Source organism: Podarcis erhardii, assembly GCF_964252035.2.
Source record: "Podarcis erhardii genome assembly, chromosome: 8".
In the NCBI taxonomy this organism is placed as follows: domain Eukaryota; kingdom Metazoa; phylum Chordata; class Lepidosauria; order Squamata; family Lacertidae; genus Podarcis; species Podarcis erhardii.
Window position 1 is genome coordinate 58,574,554 of NC_138499.1, and position 25,395 is coordinate 58,599,948.

Below are 25,395 nucleotides of genomic sequence, written 5' to 3' on the forward strand. Positions count from 1 at the left end.
TTATCCAAAACAAATTACAGTGGGGCTGAACACTTTTTGACTTTTTTACATAATGTTGTTGTGGTCTAATGCTTTAGAAAAATTGGATCCATTTTTAGTGGCAAAAAAACATAGGCTTTCTTTGGGGTCTGTGTTCTGGTGGGGTGAGAGTCCCAAGTGAGGTGGCTATAGTAAAGGTAAAGGGACCCCTGACCAATAGGTCCAGTCGCGGATGACTCTGGGGTTGCAGCGCTCATCTTACTTTATTGGCTGAGGGACCCGGCATACAGCTTCCGGGTCATGTGGCCAGCATGACTAAGCTGCTTCTGGCGAACCAGAGCAGCGCACAGAAACACCGTTTACCTTCCCGCCAGAGCAGTACCTATTTATCTACTTGCACTTTGATGTGCTTTCAAACTGCTAGGTTTCTACATTTGAAAGAAGATAGGTTCCCAAACTTTTGCCTAATTTGTCCGTGGGAGAACAAGTGCTACTGTGGGAATCAGGGTCATGAGTGGCTCACTCTTTTTGCATTTCTAATTGATAAAGCTTTGACATTGCCTTCAGAAGTCTTTGAAGTGTGGAAAAGGGAAATCCATATTGAGCAAAATGAAGAATGGGGCAAAGTTTTCCACTGTATGAGTTTTGTAATGGATCTGTATTACAAACTGAATCTATCCTGACATTCTATTCAGTTCAGATCATAACAATTATGTAATACAAAGCTTCTGAATCTTTTTTCAGAGTTGTTCAACCACACCAACAGCTTTTTGATGAAGAGGAGATGCCAGCAAATGAGAATGAAGAGCCTGGGCCATCTAAACGGAAACGCCAGCCAAGTATGTCTGAAACAATGCCACTATACACTCTTTGTAAAGAAGATTTAGAAAGTATGGATAAAGAGGTGAGTTTGATTGTGTACTGCTGAGTAATTAATTGACATGACACTTTTTAGTGCAGTAGAGATATCCAAGTGCCTCTAGGGTATGGGAAGATGAAGAGTGAGGGTTAAGCTCAAAAATGAGATTTTTAATTTCCATTGATAAAATGGGTTATCATAATGCTTCATCTGGAACTTGAATGTGGAAATATCATCTGTTTCTTAGCATAACATACATTTTATATTCATTCAGAGGGAATTTGACAGCACAGTTTTGTTGCAATTAATACCCAGTGTTTCCTACCTGAGGCTCATCTGTATATAGTTGGTTACATGTAACATACTGCAGAACATGTAATAGATATTAAATATTTTAATTGTATAGTTACTTAATATCTGACCCTGCTTTCCTTTACTGACAAGAAATATCACTTTTTATGTGTGTAGCAGATATGAAATGAAAGTTGAATATTATGAAGTCTTATTCTGAAACATATACACTCAAATGAGAGGAAGTTGACCTATTTTTTTAAATACCTTGATGCATAGATTTTTTTCCTTTATCTCATTTTCACCCAATAATATTTTTGCTTCACAGTTCAGAACTTATCATCGCAATTCCTGAAGTTGAAACACAATTAGAAATGAAATCCAGGGACTCACTATAATCTTAGCAGATACACTAGAGCCTCAGTGGCACCTGCAGCCCATAGTTCATGCAGTGTTCGTATGAAGGATGCCCTTTGTATGATGGGAAAGTAAAACTTTTGTATTTGGATGCTAAAGGATAGTGGGGAAATTGGAGGTTTCTTCCTTAGTTTCTTAATAATGCTGATTTTATTTTGCATATGTGTGTGTCAGAATTGCTTGCTTCAGAGAATGTCATTTCTTTATTTCCATCTACTCAGCTTTTATTCTCTGTATGAATTGTAAAAATGTTAAGTCCTGTATAGGCAATTACTAAGAATAGCTGCAATCTGCATAAGCATTTTTTAAATAAATAGTGGCTGGATCCCCTGCTGCTATGGAGAAACTGCTAGCAGCCTATAATCTGAAGATGAATAACTCCCCAAGAACCACACACTGTTTACTTTAATAGTTGAATAAAAATTTCCTCACAAATGGTCAAGTCCTTACAAGTTTTTGCAGAGGTACATTAGTTCTGATAGCAGTAATCGAAAGCACTGCCTCAACTTGTCTTTATGTTCACACACATCAAATGTGCTGGATGTTTCAGCCTGTTTTGGTCTCCTGCTGGTCCATTTGCTGGAGGCAGAATGGACTTGCGACCTACATGGGTGCTTTCCCAGAATGTATGTAGAATTGTACTGGGGAGTATTGGCTGATTCTTATAACGTGTCCCAGTCTTAAGGTACCCTGAAACTTAGAATTAGTTGAATTGGAGACTCCTGTTATCCATTTGCATTCCTTAAGACATAGTAAAACGGGAAGTTGGAAGTTTCAGCTGGAGGGCTGCATTCCCTTGTGGACAGTGTGGGAGCTGCATGCAGGTAGGAGACAGGGTCAGAGATGCAACTGGGCAGAACACAAGATTGGCTTTTGTCTCTGTCCAGTAGATTACAACCAGGCACCAAAAGTCAGAGGCTTCTGCATCCACCCACACTTCTATGCACTATCCTGGCAAATTAGAGTCATCATTATAGTTCAATGGCAGTATAACAAGCCTGGAAAAGAAAGAAGATTTCTAGGAACCTCGTGTTAGTTTGCTTTGAAAGTTATCCCACGCTGTATCCTACAAAGCAGACCTAGACAGTATGCAATTGTTTCTTCTTATCAAGATCCTTTTCTCTGTATTCTGCTTGTTGATTTTTAGCATCCCTGAAGAACACAGGAAATCAAAGTGTAACCTGCAACAAAATGTTTGCATTCTGCTCCTGAAGAGGAGTGCTTCAAGATTCTAGTCATCCTGGAACAGCAGCTATGTAGCGGCACATGGTTTTTTGCCCGTAACACCACCCAGTCTTTAGTCTGCCCATCCCTTTCTCTTATATAAAAATAAGAGTGTTCCTAGTTCTGAGATTCTTTGTCTACCTACAGGAGGCTTAGGAAATCATGTTACCACCAGACCCCGCAAGAGGTATATTGACAACTGAGTGGTTGAAATAAATTTCTGGGTTACCACCAGACCCCGCAAAAGGTGTATTGACAACTGAGTGGTTGAAATAAATTTCTGGGTCCAAGCTGGTGTCCCCCCCTCCCCCGGAGCGGCTGCACCATTTCAGTTTGTTAGGTTTGCGTACCTGTTTAAGGTAGCATTACCAGTTCAAGTTTTGCGTGTTTGTTGTCAGCACCAAGAGTCATCACAAAAGTATTCCACCTCAGGTAGAAAGGTGTTTTTAGTTTACCACCTCCTGAGGTCCCCTTTGAGCTAGAAAGCCTGCAAGATATTCAGCACACTTTCAACGCTAAAATTTCACAGCTTCCTGGTTAAGAAATAAAAAGCCATATCCTGCCCTCTCAGAACATTCAATACCCTAGGGCCGTAATGGACACAGCCTAAGTCCAGGTAGTCCTGTCTCCAAAAAGCTTAATGAACCTGTGTCCAGGCATTTCTTCCCAGACTACCAGAATATCAGCAGACCTAATGTCCTTGTTACATTCACTAAGCCTCATGGCTTCTTGTCTAGACATCCTGCCTTTGGTTTAGTTACTTCAGTGGTACCTCCACCACCACCAGAAGACCATAGCACAGAACAGTCACTTTCCAGTGTCCTGCCACGCCAACTCCACTCTGTTCTCCAGTGGTAGCTGAACCCTGGCAACCTAACCACAAGTGCCCCTTCCAGGAGCCTCCCTTGGTCATCCTCATGGGTGCCAGCCTTGAGGGTTGTGGAGCTCATTACCAAAACCCTATGTTTCAAAGGAATTTAGTCTCCCTCAGAGGCCAAGAACAGTATCAGCTGGCAATAACTTTGAGCAGTCAAGTTAGCACCTGAAGCCACCAACACATCCTATGAGCCTATGGCGTAACCAACCTGGTTCCCTTCATAGATTCTTAGACTCTAACTCCTATCAGCCAGTATAACCAATAATCAGAAAAGATGGAAGGTGGCTTTCAATGACATCAGTAGTGTGCCATGTGGACTCTAGAGGGATCAGGTTTTGGGATGGCTGCAATTCCTTTTCCTATAATATTGAGTGGTGCAGGGACAGTTATGGCTCTTGGAGTGTGAGTGAAAATCTCAAAAATAAAAATCATTTGTAGGCATTTGCTTAATTTTTGCCTTTGAATAACTCTTAACAAAAGTGAGGGGGGTTGTTTTAAGGGTGTTGATGGAAATGCCCCCCCCCCAATCTCCCAAATATGTTTCAAAAAATCTGTTTGACACTAGGTGTTGTTTGACATGACTGTCTGCTCCCAATGTTTTGTTTGGGAGAAGAGTATGTTTTGTTGCCTTTTCCCCCTTTGTGTCTTCCTTGTAGTGGTGGAGAGACTGCTATGTTAAAGTTACTGGTATAACATAAAAAGCCAGCCTGAGAGCTCTGGAAGTAGAGGCAATACAAGGCAAAAAAGACTAGAAATTAGTTCAGATTCTATTATTATAAAGCCTTTGACTGAGAGGATGCTATACTTCTTAAGTCTGTATGTTAGATGCCTGTGTAGCTGAAGTAAGCTTTGGAATGTTCTCATGAATGCTGGAGGGACCTCAATTCTTAAACTGCATGTGGAAAACAGATTGCACCCTCTCGTTAAAATGGCAGAATGGTTAAATGCATGTTAAAGAGTAAGGTGCAATTTAGCACAACCAAGACACTATTATTTTTTATTTATACATAAGTTCGCTTCAAGGATGTTAGTTATTTCTATACTTGCATTTCAAGTGCTGGAGGAATACATTGGGCGCCAGCATGTCTTGTAAATGGTTTCCATCCTCCGGTATGCAGACATTAACATTAAACACTTCTGCAGGAGCATTTATTCAGGGAAAGGCAGAAAATACAGAACTTTGCAGTTTCAAGCAACATGAATTATCTTCCACCACACCTTCTTTATCGACAGTGTATTGCTATACTCTAATCAACATACATGATGGGCATGGACCTCAGTTCTGATAGAAAATATTTGTTGAAATAAAAGCAATTACCAAACAAAATGCCTTTGAATGTCCACAGCTGGCACTGCTCGGTCTTTTCATGGGAGGTACTTACAGTTTAAAGCAGGCATAGGCAAACTCCGGCCCTCCAGATGTTTGGGACCACAATTCCCATCATCCCTGACAACTGGTTCTGTTAGCTAGGGATGATGGGAATTGTCCCAAATATCTAGAGGGCCAGAGTTTGCGTATGCCTGGTTTAAAGCTTTAATAAGTTCTCTTTTACTAGTGGCCAGGTTTGTAATAACAAGATGCAGCAAGAATTTGGAGAATGCTTCTTTGAACCTCCCTGAGACCTGTGGGTATAGGGCGATACACAAATTTAATAAATAATAGTAAAGTTTGTCTGGGGAAAGAGTGGCTGGGGAAACTCAGCCAGATGGGTGGGGTATAAATAAAAAATTATTATTATTATTATTATTATTATTATTAAGCACTTGTGGGGAAATTGTCTAACAAAATAAAATTGGCACTAGGTTTAAAGGATAAAGACTCTTTTAGAACTGATCAGTACAGCTTTTTTATCTACGTGACTAAAATGATACATATAATACTTTTTGGTTAATATAAACTACATTCTTGTCTACACAAATGGTTGTGTGGGATAACTACTTATTTGGTTTCTGGGATATTACTTTGGATGTATTGTATTTTATGTGTGTACAATGTTGTATGTTGTAATCTAATAAAACATTTTTTTGTTAGGAATCATAGTAGCTGCTTTTCATTTAGGGTTAACAGAAAATTTCTTAGATCTCATTACATAATTCCACACTTTTCTTTTCCTCAGTATGACCTCCAGTTGAATTTAATCATAGCAACAAATAATGTTTTTCGCCATTGCCTATATGTACAACATGGAATTACGAGTTATTGCAAACATTTCTCTCCAAACATGTATTATTATATCCCTGTTCCTTCAGCTTTGGATACTTTTATTACTTACATTAGAAAATATGCCTTAGATGTTAATCCATAATAGAGTATCAGTCATATCAAGCTCTAGAATGTGAACACAGGCTTTTTTGTCTCAGTAGTCCAATCGTAAGCACATTTATTCTGAAATTTTACTGAAGTCAGAGGAGGTAACTTCATACTACGTATAATTATGATTGCAGCATCAATGGGATACCAGTTTAGACAAATACCTCCTACTTGCTGTGCTAGTTTGCTCTGTCAATCCAAAAAATATGGTGCTTTGAAGTTTTTCTGTCTTTGATTAAAGCATTCCTACAACCTGAAAGAAAAGGATGCTTTAGAAGTTGTGGATAAAACTTTTAAAGAGTTTTTTCAGACTCATCTCTCACTACATATATTTTCTGGTTCTCCATCTCTCTCTCTCTCTATATATATAGGTCTCTATATAGGGGGTATAATTCTCTCTCGCTCTATCCCGTCATATACTCTTTCTTTTTCAAGAGTTTTCTATTAATTTTAAACAACTATGATTTGGAAGTAGTCAATCATTATTTATTGATGCCCCACACATCAACAAGAACATGTGCATATTGAAACTTCTCCTGTAGCTTGCTTTCCATACCTAGTATTGGGGCAAAGGTGATTTGATTTGATTTGATTTAATTCAGTTTTATCCAATTTAAAACATTAAATTAAAATGCAGATACTCTTTTTTCACAGATGTAATTGCTCAGTATTCTATTCTCATTTGACTGTTGCATTAATTTATGTATTGCCTTATGCTGCTCTGAGAAGCTTGGAATTTTAAAAGATGCATCAGAAAGTCATTGATACAAATATGCAGTCATTGTGCAATTGTTCTGCTAAACTGTTGTGTCATTACTAATGCTTGATCATTTGGCAGGTTGATGACATATTGGGAGAAGGCAGTGACGACAGCGACAGTGAAAAAAAGAAGACAGGAGATGGAAAGGCAGCACCACAGAGTAAAGCAAAAGAAACTGTAAATGTAAAAATAGAAGAGAGACCTGCTTCGACATCTTCATGTGAAAGAAGCTTGACAGGCAGTGTACCCAGGTATGTGCTCTTTACCTTATTAAAATGAATAGTGTTGGTGTTCTCTGCAATATATTTCTTTCACCTACCACTTCTTTAAAGTGCATATAAAAATTATGTAACAGACTTCCAAAGCTTTTCTGGCAGTATGCATAAGAAAGTCTGAAGATCCTGGAACTTGGATGAAATAACCGTGGCTTACATTAACTACAGTTCCTTGGGTGTAGATGAATGTTAAAGTGCAGTTTCTATACATATAAAAACAGATGCAAAAGCCTCTGATCTCTTATTACAGCTATGCTAGAAGAGCAAGAAACAAAGTGCATGAACCCAAGGCTTGCAGCTGCTTATTACTGTCACAGTAAACCATAGTTTATGATAACGTTCAAAATTGCCTGTTGATAAACTGAGAGGGAATGCCTGCAATCTTGTGGCAGCAGCAGGGAAGAGGAGAAATGCATGACCCTGAGGTTCATTCATATAATGCTAAATCATAGTTTACTGTTGCATCTGAATGAAGTCACTTTCTCAGTAATCCTTATAGCAACCCTTTAAGGTTAGAGCAGTATTATACCTATATTGCAGTGGTAACAGCCAAGGCTGAGAAAATGGTGCCTTACCTATGGCCACTGTATAAGTTATGACCGAGGTGAAGTTTGGACTAGGAAATTTCACACTCAAAAGAGTGCAGTCCTGGTTTATGATTCCTCAGAGTCAAGTCCCAATTTGTTTTGTGGGGCTTAATTCTATGCATATACAGTCGTACTGTACCTTGGTTCGCGAATGCCTTGTGACTCGAACGTTTTGGCTCCCAACGTTTGTGAATGTTCTTTGGAACCCGAATGTCCGATGTGGCTTCTGATTGAGTGCAGGAAGCTCCTGCAGCCAATCGGAAGCCACTCCTTGATTTTCAAATGTTTTCAGAAGTCTAATGGACTTCCGGAACAGATTCCATTCGAGAACCAAGGTATGACTACAAGATTGAAGACTTAACCGTTTTGCTTTTTGGCTAAAGTCTGCAGGAGTTTCCTACAAAACTGAGCACAGGTTTGCTTTTTAAATTTTAGAAGACATTGTAGTTTAAAAATTCAGAACATGAAACAATGGCGCTTTTACCAAATAAATCTACATCTTTGAATATTATCCAGGTTTCCTGCCATGTTAAATATTATTAACATCTATTGTAGAAATGAATGCTTGCTTGGTCAGATGATATGCAAATGCTGTGCTTTTTCAGGTCTCTAAATTATAGTACTGGCTGTCAGGGCAATAATATGGCACACAATACAGCTTCTATAATAAATACATAAAATTACTCAAACCTATAAGATGTGTACCCTTAACAGTGGCAACAATTCTCTCATGACTGCTAGCTTGACCCCAAACTACCAATTATCATGCACTGTAAAGCATGCACTCTTATTAACAGCTCTGTGCACAGACCTTCAGAGCCTCCCTTATGCTTTTTTACCTACAGAAATCTAATAAACCCATAAGTGAAGATGACAGATGCAGCTTCTAAAACATCTGGGGAGTTTAAAATCATAATTCACAAGTAGGATCCTTTACATTTTTTAAGGGTAGTCTTTGCTAGCTGTTCCATCTAAAACCAGTTCTGCATATCTTAAGAGATTTGGCAAACCTCTGTGAAAAGTTACAGCTATTTGCATAGTGAGTAATCCTTTGCACACAGAGCTGATGTAAAGCACGCCAGGGTAAGTTCAGCTGGCAAGTTACACCAGATCCAAACCCGGTTCAGTAGCAAGGCAGCAGCAGCCGCTCAAGTCTGGCAGAGGGAAAACAAGCCTTTAAAATAGTGTTCAGTGCCAGCTTGCCAGGTCACATGATGGAACTGAATGGGCCTAGGATCCAGCCTAGGTTCCCCTCCCCCTCTGGTTCCATCTGCAGAACACCACTTTTTAGGCACTTACACCAGCTTTGGTTCAGTCAACTGAGGCTGGAATGAGCACATTATGCCAGCATATCTTCTGCTGAGCCAGACTTAACACTGGCCAACCTGGGAATCAGCCAGCTGAGCCAAAGATCGGTTGCACATTAAGCTGCTCAGCCCAGCAGATCTTGCCATAGGATTACTGCTCTAGTCTCTCATTTCTCAGAATAATGAATTCACCCTTTGTACTTCAACATTTTTTAGAACATACTACTTCATTGTTCATGCACATGAAATGCATGTGCTTTTTGACTATAACTCCTGACTGTTTTCCTTTTCACCACCTGTGTAGTATACAAAGTTAGAAACACGTCAGTCTTCTCCATAACAAGATACAACATTTATTTATTACATTTAGCTGCATTTGCTCAATAATAGAACTTATTATTACTTTCTTATATTCTAATTATTTATTAATCTGAACCAGGTCAGAGTTCATTAAGCACTAGTTTTTTGAAAACAAAAAAACAGGGAATACATTATGGATCTTCCAAGATATGTTGGAACATGCTAATTCCCCATGAGCTCTTGGGAGTTTCTCAAAGAGCTTAGGAATGGAAAACATCTATGATGTTTCTCCATGTGGGTAGTTCCTTCCCATTCCTCTTTAGTTGAGACGCTTCCATAATTTCTCTGCAGAATTAGAGTGCAGCATCAGATGGAACAGAAGTTTATCTCATGAGAATTACACATGGATTCGCCTCCACACGCAATGTTATGAGTGCTTGCAGTTTCAACAGTGGTCAAATAAATAGCAGCAAGAGTCATAAGTACCATATTAAAAAAAAGACTCACCTGTTATCAGAAACTTGAAAGAAATTGCTGAAAAAGAGAAGACGGATGGGATTCTCTTGCACTTTTCTCTGCCAGTGTCCTTCTACCAAAAAGTTACCTATATATAGCCTCTAAAGGCTATTTCTAAGGAAGACAAATGTATACCAGAACAATTTATTAACTTCACCGTCTGTTGTCTATACATTTTTCTTTCTTCTATCACTTGACAGTTTCCATAGATCTACAACTTGATGGGATGCAAGCTCATGAATAATACTGTTATGATTTACAACGGGCTGCAAAACCTCATTTTGGACAAAACGTTTCATAGCATCCTTTTCAATAAGAAAAATACTCTTAGGTCATTGTCCTACATACTACACTGCATCAGACTCCCAATTTTGCTGTTATATAATCCAGTCAAGACTACATTGGTTTGATGTTTTGTTTCTCAAGATGTTTAATGGGATTTTCAAATAGTGTCATTTCTTGCCTTTTATAGCTTGGCCAAGTTATCCAAAGAGACTGCAGGAATGAACTATTGATATGGAAGGCTAATTCTGTAAGTTGTAGGCAGCTGAGCACTTTTCACCCAAGAATATGAACAGGAAGCTATTTAGGCTGGGCACTTTTTAAAATTTATTAGTTTTTTAATCCCACGTTTCCTCCTGATTCCCCCTGCACAGCTTCTCCCCACCCTCCCCGTGATGTCGGATAGGATCAAACTAGGCATGTAACAGCATGGATTGCTCAGTTGGTCCTTACTCATAGGAGCTTACTTCCAAGGGAGGCAACAGAGAAAGGAGAGTAAGCAAGTAAAGAAAGTTTTCTTTAAAAGCAGTTCCGGGGGAAGGGGAAGGAGGAAGAAAGGAAGAAAGGTCATAGTATTAGAGCAAGAGTTGTTGAGGGACAGCTAAAAGTGGTAGAGCTGGACAAGTAAAGATCACAGGAAGAGATGTCGGGATTTAAGAGCTTCATAAAACAATGGCATATACACTACCAACCCCAGTAATAGCAAGTCGTTCCTTTTCCTTTCAAGTAATTTAATAGATCTTGGATGCAGGAAAAACCATACGGTGGTATATAGGGCACTAGCCGTGATTCATGAATTCATAAGCGGGGAACCATTCTTTTACAGGAAAAATGCACCCATATTATAAATTTGAAAAATAATTGTCTGGGTCATTTTTCATATTGTAGTAATGAATGGGTGATGAATAGATTCTAAAAGTGCATATATGCAACAGAACTCTGGAAATGTCTGTTAATCAATATTTCTATTGTGCTTTTACAATGAGAATGGAGGTCAAATTCTTTCCTGGAACTTAACACAGATAAAATATATCTGCGTCAAAATAATGTTATTTCCTGTATAAACACATTTTTTTAGCTGTAAGATTTTCAGAGACAAAAAGAGACAAAAGCCAAAACGTAGTTAGATACCCAGATGTTACCCAAACCACTCTAGTTGCAGCAGGATAGTTAAGAAAAGCATACCTAGTTTTTCTTTCTAGGTCATGAATGTGAGTATGATGACTTATATCCCCTTTGATTTATCCTTAGAGAATTTCATTATCTGTACAAAGTATCTAACCTTTGAATTCTACTAAGTTCTTTACTGCACTGATATCACTTGACAGAGGATGGTACGATTTAAAGTATGCATGGTGCGTAAGTGACAGATTTAAAATATTCTTTCATCTTTCTTCAGCATTTTTCTTTTTTGTTGTTGAACAAAAAGTACAGGTGCAAAACTGTTTTTTTATACTTAGTAGAGCTTTGCCCAAGAGTTCTAAATTCTTAATTCTTTAAAGTGATAAACTACTAGGGCCAGCTCAGATATTCAGTAGTTCCTACTCGAAGACAAAAAGAGGGTTAGAACTCCCCACCCCTGATTTCAAACTCTTGGCCTAATATAAATAGTGCAGCCATTCTGGAAATGCACTAAAAACTACAACATTTTTGGCATATGTGATATTTTTCAGGCAGATTTTTATACCTAATACAAGCTGATTTTTTTATTCTACGCTTCAGTTGATCCACCATATCATCTTTCCTTATTCTCGTATGTGCCACAGTCCTTAGCCCCTTCATTCATCTGTCATGGCTCTCAAAATTGTTGATTCACTCTCATGTGTTTTGCTGCTACTTGCTGATGTCTAGTTTTCTGTCATGTCATGTCTCCTCTCCCATCCCTGATCTCCTCCTCACTGTCATCCCAGCATAACATTCCTAGGTAAGACATTGCTCTGTCTGAAACAGAGCAATGAAATTTAAGCTTATAATATTTCTGTCACTGCTGGAGAATGTAGTTTCATCCAAGTTCCTCCTCCATAGTCAAAAGTCTTTACTGAAGTGTCCTTTATTTATTTTACCTCCTCCACTCCCATGTCACTCTTCCCAATCCTGTCTCCACTTCTAATTATAAATCTATGCCAAGTATCCCCTTTTTTGCTACTTTCTGTCTCATGAATATTATTAGACCTCAGGGCAGGAATTATTACTTCTCTACAATGCCTATCATCTTAGCACTACATCAATGCTAAATAGTGAGTTTACTTCCTGCTTTGAATAAAAAGTACAGTTAATATGACTTGAACTTTAAGTGCTATGTTGCTTCAAAAATATTTTCTCTCGTTTTATTTTAATACTGCGTAAATATGTCTTATCTTCTTAATGTCCTGAGACTCGAGTGCTGTCAAAGTTGTTTCAGTTATGTAAGGAAAGCTCTCATGGGCTTAAAGAGAACTTTAAAAGACCCTTTTATCGTAGCTTGATCTTGAGCGTTGTTAGCCTCAGTATGACTTGGCTTTGAGACAATAGTCGTGGCATGTGTGAAGGTCAGACGTGGCAAAAAAATGCCAAATAAAACTCCAGACAGTGATTGCTTCACAGAAAAAGGCAATGCCAGCAAAAAGAATGATGCAGAGTGGGGAGTGATAATCACAGTAGGAATATTTTTCCTAGTCATTTTTGGGAATTTCTACTGATCTACTGACTATGGAAGTGAGAGCTGGACTATAAAGAAGGCTGATCGCTGAAGAATTGATGCTTTTGAATTATGGTGTTGGAGGAGACTCTTGAGAGTCCCATGGACTGCAAGAAGATCAAACCTCTCCATTCTTAAGGAAATCAGCCCTGAGTGCTCACTGGAAGGACAGATCGTGAAGCTGAGGCTCCAATACTTTGGCAACCTCATGAGAAGAGAAGACTCCCTGGAAAAGACCCTGATGTTGGGAAAGATGGAGGGCACAAGGAGAAGGGGACGACAGAGGATGAGATGGTTGGACAGTGTTCTTGAAGCTACCAGCATGAGTTTGACCAAACTGCAGGAGGCTTCCCCTGTTTAACCCCTGTGAATGTAGCCATTGTTTTGTTCTGAGGTTGAAAGTAAGCAATAGTGGCTTAGAAGTACAGTGGTACCTCTAGTTACAAACTTAATTCGTTCTGAGTTCCGTTCTTAACCTGAAACTGTTCTTAACTAGAGGCGTGCTTTCGCTAATGGGGCCTCTTGCTGCCGCTGTGCCGCCAGCACATGATTTCCGTTCTCATCCTGGGGCAAAGTTCTCAACTCAAAGTAACTCTTCCAGGTTAGCGTAGTTTGTAAGTTTTTAAGATCAGAAACAAAAAAATGGCATGCTATGTATGGATTCCTTTATAATACCCATAAAGACAGCTAGTGTAATTGGACCATATCCTAACAGTGTTAGGTTTGTTCATTTAATGGATCTTTGACACTTTTTTAGTGAAAGGTGGCCTTATTGATTAATATTGATGCTGCCTATGCTGGTTCCTCAGAATAGTTTTCTTGGTTATGGAAGCAGCAATGTATTTCTCTTTAAAATTCCACAATACATTTTAGGAGTCCCATCAAAGTGATATGCAGTCAGGGACTTGAGCAGAAATTGTAGGAGGAACAGGCAACCGAAATGCTAACTTACAATAGAATTGCCACTTTCCCCATTCTGTAGACTAAATTGGATAAAATTATTCCTGCTACTTGAATGCTGAGTAGGACTGAGATGGCTTGTCAATCTCTCATACACAGATTCCCACCTGAACCTTGAATTTAAAATTGCTAGAATTATCCCAAGACATAACAACAAGCTGTTTGGCTGTGACTTTTGTTTGAAGTATTATGCAAGCTCCATGTCGCATTGACAACAAAATGTCAGGTACTTTACATGAAGGTAACATGATTACCATATTTCAGGTTAATTTTCTATTTCCAAAATCTGGATGTTTTCACAGACCTCTTTAAAAAAAAGTTATTGTACGATGTAGTAAAACCAGTTAAGATAACTGGATACTTTTATACTACCCAGTGTCTTTCATTCACATTGTAGTCCTAACAGGTAATTGAGTATCATACAGCCTTTGAAACAGAAAGTTGAAACTAATAACTAGCTTCTCCAAGGCCTCCTAATGAATCCAAGAACAACTGAGACTGAAACAGTTGTGCCAAGTACAAACTCAAATTCTTATTCAAGCTCTTTCTGGGAACATGTCGTGAAAAGCAATATAATACAAGCTCTGGGATTTTCTTAGAGACAAGACACTAAAATAAGCATGGAAATACCTTTTCAGTATCCATTGCTATTATATGAAAAGTACAATGAAAGTTGTCAAAGGTATATGCAAGGAACACTTCCCACCCCCCTACTGTTACCAGCTTGTATTTAACTCTGATGTGCTATCTAATTGACACAGCTGCTATTTAGGTTAATTATATGTCAAAGACTACAGAATGATAGCTAGTGACAGTAGACATAGTGCTAAATTAAGCCTGGGATTTTGACAAGGGTAGCTTTTGGGAGCTAACAAAAATAAAATACCCAAAACAAAACCTGATGTTGTAAAGTATTACAAAGAAACCGGAGTACCCCAATATTACTTGCTGCCAGGGGCAAAGGCAAGATTGCGCCCTCGTCTTTCCATTCTGTATGCAGAAAGCAACTAGACAGACACTTGAATCTTACCTAAACAGTGATCATGAGACGACCTTCTCCATTGATTCAGAGGGTAGCAGACTAGCTTAGGGCATATGGAGCAGATCATGTGACACACACAACTCTCCCCTGCTCTGAGCCCCTCAGCACGTGACTGTCTCAATCTGATGTTTGGGTCAGCCCTGCTAAGGAAGTGTGTCATGATAACATGATCTCAAGGTGAGGATAGGATTGGCATATGGTACTAGAATGTTTCCCCATTTTTTGCAGTGTGTGACATAGCATACTTGAGCCACCCAAATATGTTAGGAACAGATCCCATCTATTGTTTGCTGTGTTGAAGTATTTTTGCCATGAGTTGTGGGGCTGCATAGGTTTTTAAATAAGTTAGTCTGAAATGGAGATTTGCTTTTTCAGGAAAACTAATCAAGCCTGTTCACTGACCCTTAGCAACATGTTATTTGCTTTTTCCTGCTCTCTTTTTGTAGCCTGTTGTAATCTGTGTGAGGCAAGCTAATACGTTAAGTATTCGATGTACTGATTCCAAGTGATTCCAAGTAACGTTTATTGTGGAATGCTTTTATAACTCCATTTTTTTATTTTAAAAAACCACTAGGTTTTAAAATGAGCATTGGTAATCTGTAGTATACAAAAATTGTTCATGATATCAGAAATGCATCTAACATAGTTTTCCTAATGAACTCTAAAATGTACCATTCAGCTCTTTGTAATAACTGAAGTGCATTAATCCTGACCACTATAATGTTTAATGGCTCTTTGGCACAAAAGGAAACACTTAAAATGTCTGCACACTAATGTTGGACTAGTTGCTTTCAGTGTAATATGCCCTGAATTGTACTAGGGGATTGACTGAAGTGAATCCATGCATATATAGATGAAATCAGTTATACATCAAAACACATACAAGAGTAAGTTAGAACATAGCAGTGCAATTGTATACATGTCTATTCAGAAGTAAGCCACTGAATTCAGTGGGTCTTACTCCCAGGTGCTTCCATCATAAATTGCAGCATCAGAGATTTAATGTGAAGAGATCCAAGAAACCCCCTAAGGGAAGACAATTAAATATAGTAATATAAATTAAACAGGGATGTTTATGTCTGAATACATTGAAAACTGCAGCTCTGGGCAAACATTTTATTATCATGTTTATTTTTATTAGGATAAAGTTAAGTACTACAATTAATATACAGACCTCTTTTCCACTCAAGGAAGATATAAAGACAGAGGCAGAATCTCAGTTATGTGAGCATTTGTTATTCATCATTGTTTCTGTAAATCACATATGGGCAAACTATGGCCATAATCCCAGCTCTAGACCCAAATATGAACAGCTCTCATTCTCTGTGATTCTCCTGACATGTTGCAAAGGAAGGATCAGCTCCTTTTGATAGAGAAGGAGACAGGTCACTTTTAAAGAACAGCGACTGGAGACAAGGCAAATAAAGCCGTTCTCATAAAATTCTTTACAGGGTGTGGGAGTGCTGTTTTAACAAGCCATGAGCCTATCATTTTTCCCTATTACTTGGGATAATTTCCATTAATCATTTTTAATACATTTTTTAATCATTTCATCACTATGTTGCTTGCTTGTTGTAGGGACTCAGAGGAAAGAAAAAATATTGTTAAGGGAGATTTGATTGTGAAAACCTTTGTGAGCAAAATATTAAAGGACCTCAATTAAGGTGTTAATTGCATTTCTCACGCTAGGTATTTTGGTGTCTGATTGTGGCAATAATTCCTGCATCTTTTGTAAGGTGCTGATCTAAGAGTGTACACACTTGAAATATGCAAGTATGTGAGCTTTTGCAGCATCCTCCCAGAGCTACCCTAGCATGATTGCACCTCAGGATAATTAAAAACAATATTTGAGTTACATCAGGAGACATTATTTTCTCTTGGATTTCCCAGGAAAGTATTTAACTGCAATTACTATGTACTTGTGTCAGAAGATGTACACCATTAAGCTTCCTTTCCTTGTGTGCTGTCACTTGCTTTTAGCATTATTGACACACAGGAAGGAGACAGCAAGGTGGAGAAGCATGTGCCCAGCTCACTAATTCTCACTAATTCTGTTGGGAAGAGGATATAGGACCTCTCAGGGTACATAGAGCATGAAGAAGAAACATGCTGTGTGTACTGCACTAGGAAATGGGAAAAGTAGAATGAAAACAAGCCTTCACTATTTCCCAGTTCTTATTCTCTTCCTCTTGCTTCCTGCCAGTCAGGGAAGGAAAAGAGTAGAATAGATTCTGCCAGAATGAATTGAACTATAGTTCTCTGAAGTGATGGAAAGCTTCTGAGCATGCTCTGAAGCTTCCATTGTATTACTAGAATCACAGTAGGTAATGAAAATATCCCCTGCTGGTCGTTCCTCCCACCTTTTACAAGTCATGTTTTAGATAGAAAACAGGGAGGGCAAGGGGTGATTGAGCCAAACTAATTACCAGTTTGTGTTCAGCTCATAACTGGTGTGGCTTTTTTAAACAGAGGGAGTTAGTCTCTCCTTTCTGAAAGTCAGTACTATTCCTCATGTTAAGTATCAGAGACTCAAAGGGAAGGTCTGTTGGATAAGACCAAAGACCCATCTAGTTCAGCATTCTGTTCTCACAGGCAGCTTTGGGATAGCTCACTTAGTAGAGCATGAGACTCTGAATCTCAGGGTCATGGATTCACGCCCACCTTGGGCAAAAAAATGCCTGTATTGCCGGGGGTTGGACTAGATGACCCATGTGGTCCCTTCCATCTTTGCAATTATAAGATTCTGTATGACTCCACTGTAACATGGTTGTTTTTATAATTTCCATACCTCCCTTCATCGGATGATCACAGGGCAGTTTACAATCTAAAAACACAAAAATACATACCACAAAAAATAACATTATCCACCACACACACAGCTTAAAAGCCTGTAGATTAGCGAGTGGTATTCAGAGGTACACTTATACTGGAGGTAGCACAAAACCCACAGTGCAGTGTGGGACTTTTCCCACCATTTGCCATCCACTACTAGACGTGGGTGGCGCTGTGGGTTAAACCACAGAGCCCAGGGCTTGCCAATCGGAAGGTCAGCGGTTCGAATCACCGCCACGGGGTGAGCTCCCATTGCTCAGTCCCAGCTCCTGCCAACCTAGCAGTTCGAAAGCATGTCAAAGTGCAAGTAGATAAATAGGTACCGCTCCGGCCGGAAGGTAAACGGCGTTTCTGTGCGCTGCTCTGGTTCACCAGAAGCGGCTTAGTCATGCTGGCCACATGACCCGGAAGCTGTACGCCGGCTCCCTCGGCCAATAAAGTGAGATGAGCGCCACAACCCCAGAGTCGTCCGCAATTGGACCTAATGGTCAGGGGTCCCTTTACCTTTACTTTTACTAGACAGTGGAGGAGGTATTGGGGCCAATTTACACTTAGGCAACGTGCAGGTTTTAGGCTCATTCATCCAATGCCCCAAAAGCACCTATAATGTTTGGAGATGAGACTAGCTCTGGCTACTCAGTATAACACACACGCATGCACCGTTTTTACATATTTACATTCCTCCTTCAGACATAGCAGCCTTGCCCAACCGGCCTGCTGGCTGGGGCTGTTGGGAACTGTGGTCTAAAACAGCTAGAGGGCACCAGGTTGGTGAAGGCTGCATTATAGTATTCTCCAAGCGACACAAGGGAAATGAGTGGCAAATTTGTGTGCTGTGTAAAGTGTGTCATGAGCTTTACCCTTTGCAAAATGCCAGACATGGGAACAAATACGCATTTATCTTGGCTATCAGCTTAATGGTAATGAATAGTACTTGCACAAACCTTCCATGTTTTATTTTGTCTTTTATGTTGGCAAGACAGTACAGTAGAGACTTTTTGGACTACATTTCGGAACATTATGTAGTGCCACTTGTAACTTGGCATCTCTGTGGCTCATTAATTAGCAGTGATTACAGTTCCAGCAAGAACAGTTCACACTCTCGTAGCAAAGTTGGTGAAACTGGTTTTCTATACCAATATGATTCAAATAAATGAAATTTTATTCCTAACTAGGGGAACGGAAAGGCTTTCAGGAACTTGCAGGTCCTAATTCTGTTTATTGCAGTAACCTGAAATGGAAATATTGGTGCATCTCAAGGGAGCATTAGGGTTTCAGGAATATTTATTCAAGAGTCCATTATGCAAGGAAGTTTTCTATAGGGAGTGTACTTCCATGCCCTAAGGTTACCAGATGTCCCCGTTTCCTGGGGACAGTCCCCGGATTTACAAATCAGTCCCCATACAAAATCCTATCATTCCTACTGAAGTTGAAAAGTGTCCCCAGATTCATTGAAAAAAATCTGGTAACCTTACCCTACAGTATTAAAACAATGCACCACAGGCTCCTTAGACATTGGAGAGTAACATGCATATTTATTAGAGCACCAGTGTTGGGAGATGCTGCAGAGAGGAGGTGGAAGTGTAACAGGGTGAGATTTTCTTGATTGCTATGATTTTGGCACTATCCTTGTTGCATCCATATCATCTCTTATGATAGGTATTTTGTGTTTGACATTACTTGGCTCTGCTTCTAGGGATAATTGAATGCAGAAAAATTCAAAATATACCAAAAAGAACAACAAAATAACAAGGTCAATTCTCTCTAAACCTGAGCATATTAATTGTCCAGTATAGGGCAAGGTCAGACAGTAAATGCTTTGCTACAAAATTTGTAGAAAGTGATCTCCCTGAAACTAGAATTTATCATAGCCTGTAATGGGGAGGTGGGGGTGGTCATTTTCAGTTTCGGAACTTTTAAGTGCATCATCATACTGCAAGTAATGCCTTTCTTTTGAATACAGTCCTATTACACTTTCCTTGGGCTTCCAGACCTAAAAGAAATCACATTTTGGCTTCTGCCATTCACCAGTGGACTAAGGCTGCTGGGTTGTGTGTGTAAATGACACTGCTGAGATTGTGTAAATTCAAGATTCGATCCCTGTATTTGCTTGCTTGCTTCCACTTTTATTTCATGTCTCTTATATTGTGAGGGACTGTCGTCTCAATCTCTATACAGCACTTAGAAAATGTTATGTGCTTAGAGATTGACCTTTCTTCTCAGTGTAAAAGCTTTGAAATATTTGGGGGAGGGATTCTGCTGCTTGCCATCTTCCATTTGAAGACTACACTATTAGGCAGTTAAAGACACGGCTTTTTTAAGCCAAAACTCACAGAAACTTGTTTCCGGTACCTCTCAGGTGGGCACCATTGCCATTCTAAGAGAACGAGGGAGGTGTTCATGGTGAGTTCCGGCACCTCTTTTTCTAGAAAAATAGCACTGCGTAAGGATATTGTTTTAATCATGTCCATTTTCTGTGTCCAAATTTGTAGGGGTCATAAGCGAAAGCTGGATGAAGATGATGGTGCCAGTGAATCTAGTAAAGGGTCTAGCAATGACGACGAGGAGGGCAGCAGCTCAGAAGCTGATGAGATGGCGGCAGCACTGGAAGCCGAACTGAATGACTTTATGTAACCTCCATATGGGAGGGGACTTGTAATTATGTGTTTCTTTTTGCAACCATTCAGAATTCCAATGGTGGGCATTTCCTGTTTTCCTCTCCGAAATATGGTGTATATTTTGCAAAGCAACAAAGGAGGTGATAATGCATTATTTTACAAAACCTGAAATAAGATGTTTTTAGGGTGTTTTACTAAAGGAATATATACTTTTTTAAAGGAAAAGTATTAAAGGGGGACTTGGTGTGATGCCAAAGACATGTTGTGAGAGCTCTGCAGAACCTTATTATATGAGACGTTAGTACAAAGATTTGCATCTGAACATTAAAAAAAATTATTGCCATGACAGCTTTGGGTACCAAGCTTCAGAAAGAATACCTAAGGAATATATTGCATGGATGAAGCAAAAGATCTTGATCGGGATATGTTTTCTTCACAGTGAATTCTTATCAAATAGAAAGATTTTTAAAAATAAAAATAAAGAACAATTTATATTTGTATAGGAACTGAGAATGCTATATGCAAGCTTTGTGAACGCTGCACTCAACCTACCTGCCACTTGCTTCTAAGAGAATATATGATGGTTGATTCCCATGTTTTTAAGTTACTTTGTGGACTGTATCCTTTAGAGAGAGACCATTTAGATTTTTAACTTCTCTGTAATTGCAGTTCTAGCACAGGCTATTCTGTGTAGTATTGTACTGCCATAAAACATATTCATGCATTTTGTGTTGTGTTTGGAAGGAATTGCTGCTAGCGAATTCCTGATAGCATTTTATTTCTTTCAGAGGACAGATGTAAAGTTTTTTGTACATTCTATTTCATATTTGATCTACAAAACAGATTCTTTTCATTTAATAATAAAAAAATACATTTTGTAAGCTCTGTTCTCATTTCATGATTTGTTGTGCTGATGTTTCTATTTTGGTTGCTTCCATGCAATAAGATGCACCTTTTCCAAAATTACACTTCTATGAAAATAATTAGCAACATATTTTGGAATAAGATCAAAATGCCTTTGATGGAAATCCTCTCATTCCATGCTGTCCCCTCCTGTTGAGCTTGCTAATTGAATTGACAGGAAATACTTGTAAAGCAGTTTGATTACAGGATTGTGTTTGAGCAGATGATGTTTTATATGTTTAGTCATATTGTTCAAGCCACATTTTGATGGGTTGGAGTCTCTTTTATTGTGTGCGTAGGTCAAGGGATGAGTCACCTGTAGTTTGTCAGTGAAAAATGTGGTTGGGATCCAAATTTTTCCTTGCCTTTTGTGCAAGATGTTTGCAGTAGCTCAATGGAATTTCTTACTTTGAGCCGCTGGTTCCCATGCTGTGACAAACTCTATCTTTGTACGTTCTTCTTCTTTTTCAAAAGCATCTCACCATGTGTCAAGAGGGGATAACAAAGCATTGTGCATATCACTATTACGTAGCTCAGCTTGCCCTAGCTGAGGCAAATGAGAGTTGTATAAAACATCTGTATGGCACCAGATTGGCGATGGCTGGACTTGCTCCTTACCTCTACTCTCCAGCAAGGATGAAGCTTCAATAAATGTGTTTGTATTTTCTCACATTTTTCCTTGTTCCTTTCCCCATCCTAATTCGAATCAAGGTTTCCATGGTAAAAATCAGTCTGAAGTACTATGTACATAGATAAATGTATCTATGTATAAATCATAAGAATGTTGCTTTATTCGTATGAAGAATAATTTAGTTCTGTAATGAAGTCTTTTTTGGGCTGAATATACAGCTCAACTGTGCTGACAGAGAACATTTTGAATTAAGTGCTGTAGCTTTTGAAGTGAAGCAGTTGCACTGATCAATACTCTAGTCTCTCTTGGTTCTATGGTGGTTCTATAACAATTTGCTTTATTCTGGGTTAAAAGCCACTGAGAAAACTCAACAGTTGTTTGATGATGATGATGATGATGATGATGATGATGATGATTGTCAGGGGTTCAGGGAGAGAGACGCAGAGTGAGGGGGAAGGATTCCAGACTGACGAGGAAGAGGATGACAATGACCCAAGATTGTCCATGAGTCCGTCCAGTGAATCGGAGGACTCCCAAAAGGGAGCCCCTCTGGTCAAGCCAAGGGGAGCTAGAGGGGGAAGCAGTCAGGAGCAGGGAAAGGAAGGGGGAACCCCCAGTGGGAGTTGGAGAGCGAGACCGGCTGCTCCGCTGGAACGGAGTGAGGGGGGAGGAGTGACCAGTGTGTCAGAAGGAGCAGAACAGGAAGCAGAGAGGGGAAGGAGATCAGGGCAAAACGTCCTGCCGGAAGGGGAGGAAAGTAGTATTGAGGGCAATGTAACTGTCGAAAGGAAGGTCAAGAGCAACGTAAGCGCGCCAAGTTCAAAATGGGAGGCGCGCGGAAATGAAGAGAGTCCTGGGGAGGAGCCTGGTCCCAAAGCCCGAAGGAGGGGGGAGGAGGCGGCAGAGGATTCAGCCTCGGGAGAGTCCCAAAGGGAGAGAACACAGGGGGGCAGAAAGACCCTGCGGAAAAGGAAAGAGAGAAAGAGGTGGACCAGTACAAGCCTCTTAAACTGGTGTCGAGGGGGGAGTGAGTCAGAGGGGACTTCAGCGGTCTAAGGGTAACAGACGTAGGGTCACGGACCTCGGATCTAAAGCTACTAATGTTCTTCAATAAAAGCTTTTGTACATAAGCTGGAGTGGACTTTGGTCTCTTGTGAGCTGGGACCACGGGTGACTCTGACAATGATGATTGCACATAGGGTACAAAAATCTCCATTACAGGTTACAAGCCCGGCTTTTTGCCTGCAGCAAAATAAGCTATAAGGACAAAGGGAGGTGGAAGTACAAAGATAGACCCTTCAAAAGTTCATAAGGAACCCTAAGGAAATATATTTACCAGGACTAAGGAGGTACAGGTGACGGGCAGTGCTTGTTCTGCAGTTGAGAACTATGCTTTATACAGATTCCAATAAACTTCTAAACCTAATACATTCTGCCAACTATGGGGGTTTTTTTGTGACAGGGTTAAGAATTTTGAAAAAGAAAAGAGAAATGCAGACAAGTACCTGGGAGAACCTGCATGCCTCATTATCCCCTCCCAGGTTGACCCACAACTCACTTGCCATAGACATTTTAGGCCTCTCTCCAGACCAAGGTCAAGAAAATAGTGCCTCCACATCAAGGGCCACATGCAGACTTATACTTGTTTGCCTCCCCATATAGCAAGATAGTACAAAGGGGATGTAAAGAGCTAGGAATAGGTAGGTATGCTACATCCATGGGTAAGTGCACCACCTAATCATTCTTACTTTTTGCTGCAGGGAAGATTTGAAGGCTTCCAGGGCTTGGATCGCAGCTACCAAATGTAACAAGTGGTAGGGGATGATCTGAGGGGAATCCAGTGATCTAGTTATTCTCCCAGTTATGCTGGCAACATCGCCCCCTCTCATCCATAGATGGAGTTAATGTACCACAGTTTTTAGTGGGAGCAGGTAGCACTGTGGTCTAAACCACTGAGCCTCTTGGGCTTGCTGATCAGAAGGTTGGCAGTTTGAGTCTGCACAACAGGGACTCCTGTTTCTCTGTCCCAGCTTCTGCCAACCTAGCAGTTTGAAAGCATACCAGCGTGAGTAGATAAATTGGTACCACTGTGGCAAGAAGATAAATGGCGTTTCCGTGCGCTCTGGCACTTGTCATGGTGTCCCGTTGCACCATAAACTGTTTAGTCATACTGGCTACATAACCTGGAAAGCTGTCTGCAGACAAACGCCAGCTCCCTCAGCCTGAAAGTGAGATGAGCACCGCACCCCATAGTCAAGTTTGACCAGACTTAACCGTCCAGGGGTCCTTTACCTTTTTTACTGAAAGGAGGTGTGTAGGAATTTCCTTTGAAAAGAAATGGATTGTTTGGCCTCTACACACAAAATTCATTCTGCAGGCTTGCTTTTTCTTGCCTGTTGCAACTTCTTGTTAGTGCCTAATTGATCTATTGGGCTATTTTTTTTCTCTCTTTAAAACTGAGGCAATCTTGTATTTCTCTGCTATTATACATTGTCAGTTGTGGATACAATTACTGTTGTGCTGCTCAACCATTTCCATGCCCTTTCTACTGCTATCAGTTAAGATCTAGAGAAACTTTATTCCTTCAGGAGAGCAGATAGATAGCACTTCATAGGTAATCTTTACCAGTTCCTGAGAATCGTAAATGGAAAGAGTGCTGCTGCAATTGGGTCCTGCTTCCCGGCTTCCCAGAGGTGTCGTGACTGGCCACTGTGAGGAAAGGAGAGTGGATTAGATTGGCAATTGGCCTTTGTCTTGATCCAGAAGAGTTCTTTTTACATTCTACAAACTTCACAGATAACTTACTTTCTCGGGAACATCAAACAAAATATATTACTAAGAAAAGAGCTAGTTGCGAAAATAAAATTCAAGGGCTGAAAAATTTGGGCCAATGGTAAAAGTGTGGTGAGCTGGCAATTTGTTTTTTTTTTTTTTATAATAATTTTTATTAAATTTTTAAACAATAAACAACAACATACATAAAAACATGTTCTTTTTCATTAACCACATTTCATTCTCATCTTTGGACTTCCTCACATCTCTTGTTCCTGCACTCTAAACACATAAATTTTTCTAGCAAATTATTTACTTAGTTCAATTTATATTATATAATTGTCCAATATTGAATCTCAAATTTTAGAGTTTAAATAACTCTTATTCTTTAAAAGTTAATTCTAGGATATTTTTTATCCAAAATTTGTCTTATCTTTCAATTACATTTAAATTTATATTCCTTGTTACTAATTTATTGGAGCCATATTGTTACGAATCTTACATCTTTTTTAACATTCGTACAATTTACAATATTTTTGTAAATAGTCCTTAAATTTCTTCCACTCTTCCTCCACCAGTTCCTCTCCGAGGTCTCGGATTCTGCCCGTCATTTCTACCAGTTCCATATAGTCCATCAGTTGCATCTGCCATTCTTCCAGTGTGGGCAAATCTTGGGTTTTCCAGCCTTTAGCGATGAGTATCCTTGCTGCTGTTGTGGCATACATAAAAAAAGTTCGGTCCTTCTTTTGCACACTCTGGCCGACAATGCCCAAAAGGAAGGCCTCTGGTTTCTTAGAGAAGGTATACTTAAATACCTTTTTCAGCTCATTATATATCATTTCCCAGAAGGTCTTCACTCTAGGACAGGACCACCAGAGGTGAAAGAATGTTCCTTCAGCTTCTTTACACTTCCAACATTTGTTATCAGACAAATGGTATATCTTTGCAAGCTTGACTGGGGTCATGTACCACCTG

General features: G+C 39.6%; 1 protein-coding gene across 1 annotated transcript in view; it reads left to right on the forward strand.

Moving 5' to 3' along the window:
* Positions 1–20,995, forward strand: part of CTDP1 (CTD phosphatase subunit 1) — a 48,549-nt gene extending 27,554 nt beyond the window's left edge. The window contains exons 11-13 of the mRNA XM_081873378.1: positions 724–883; positions 6,797–6,969; positions 19,989–20,995. Of these exons, the coding sequence (XP_081729504.1) occupies positions 724–883; positions 6,797–6,969; positions 19,989–20,130 (475 nt within the window). The 3' untranslated portion in view covers positions 20,131–20,995. The remainder of the gene's footprint in view (positions 1–723; positions 884–6,796; positions 6,970–19,988) is intronic.
* The last annotated feature ends 4,400 nt before the right edge of the window (positions 20,996–25,395 follow it).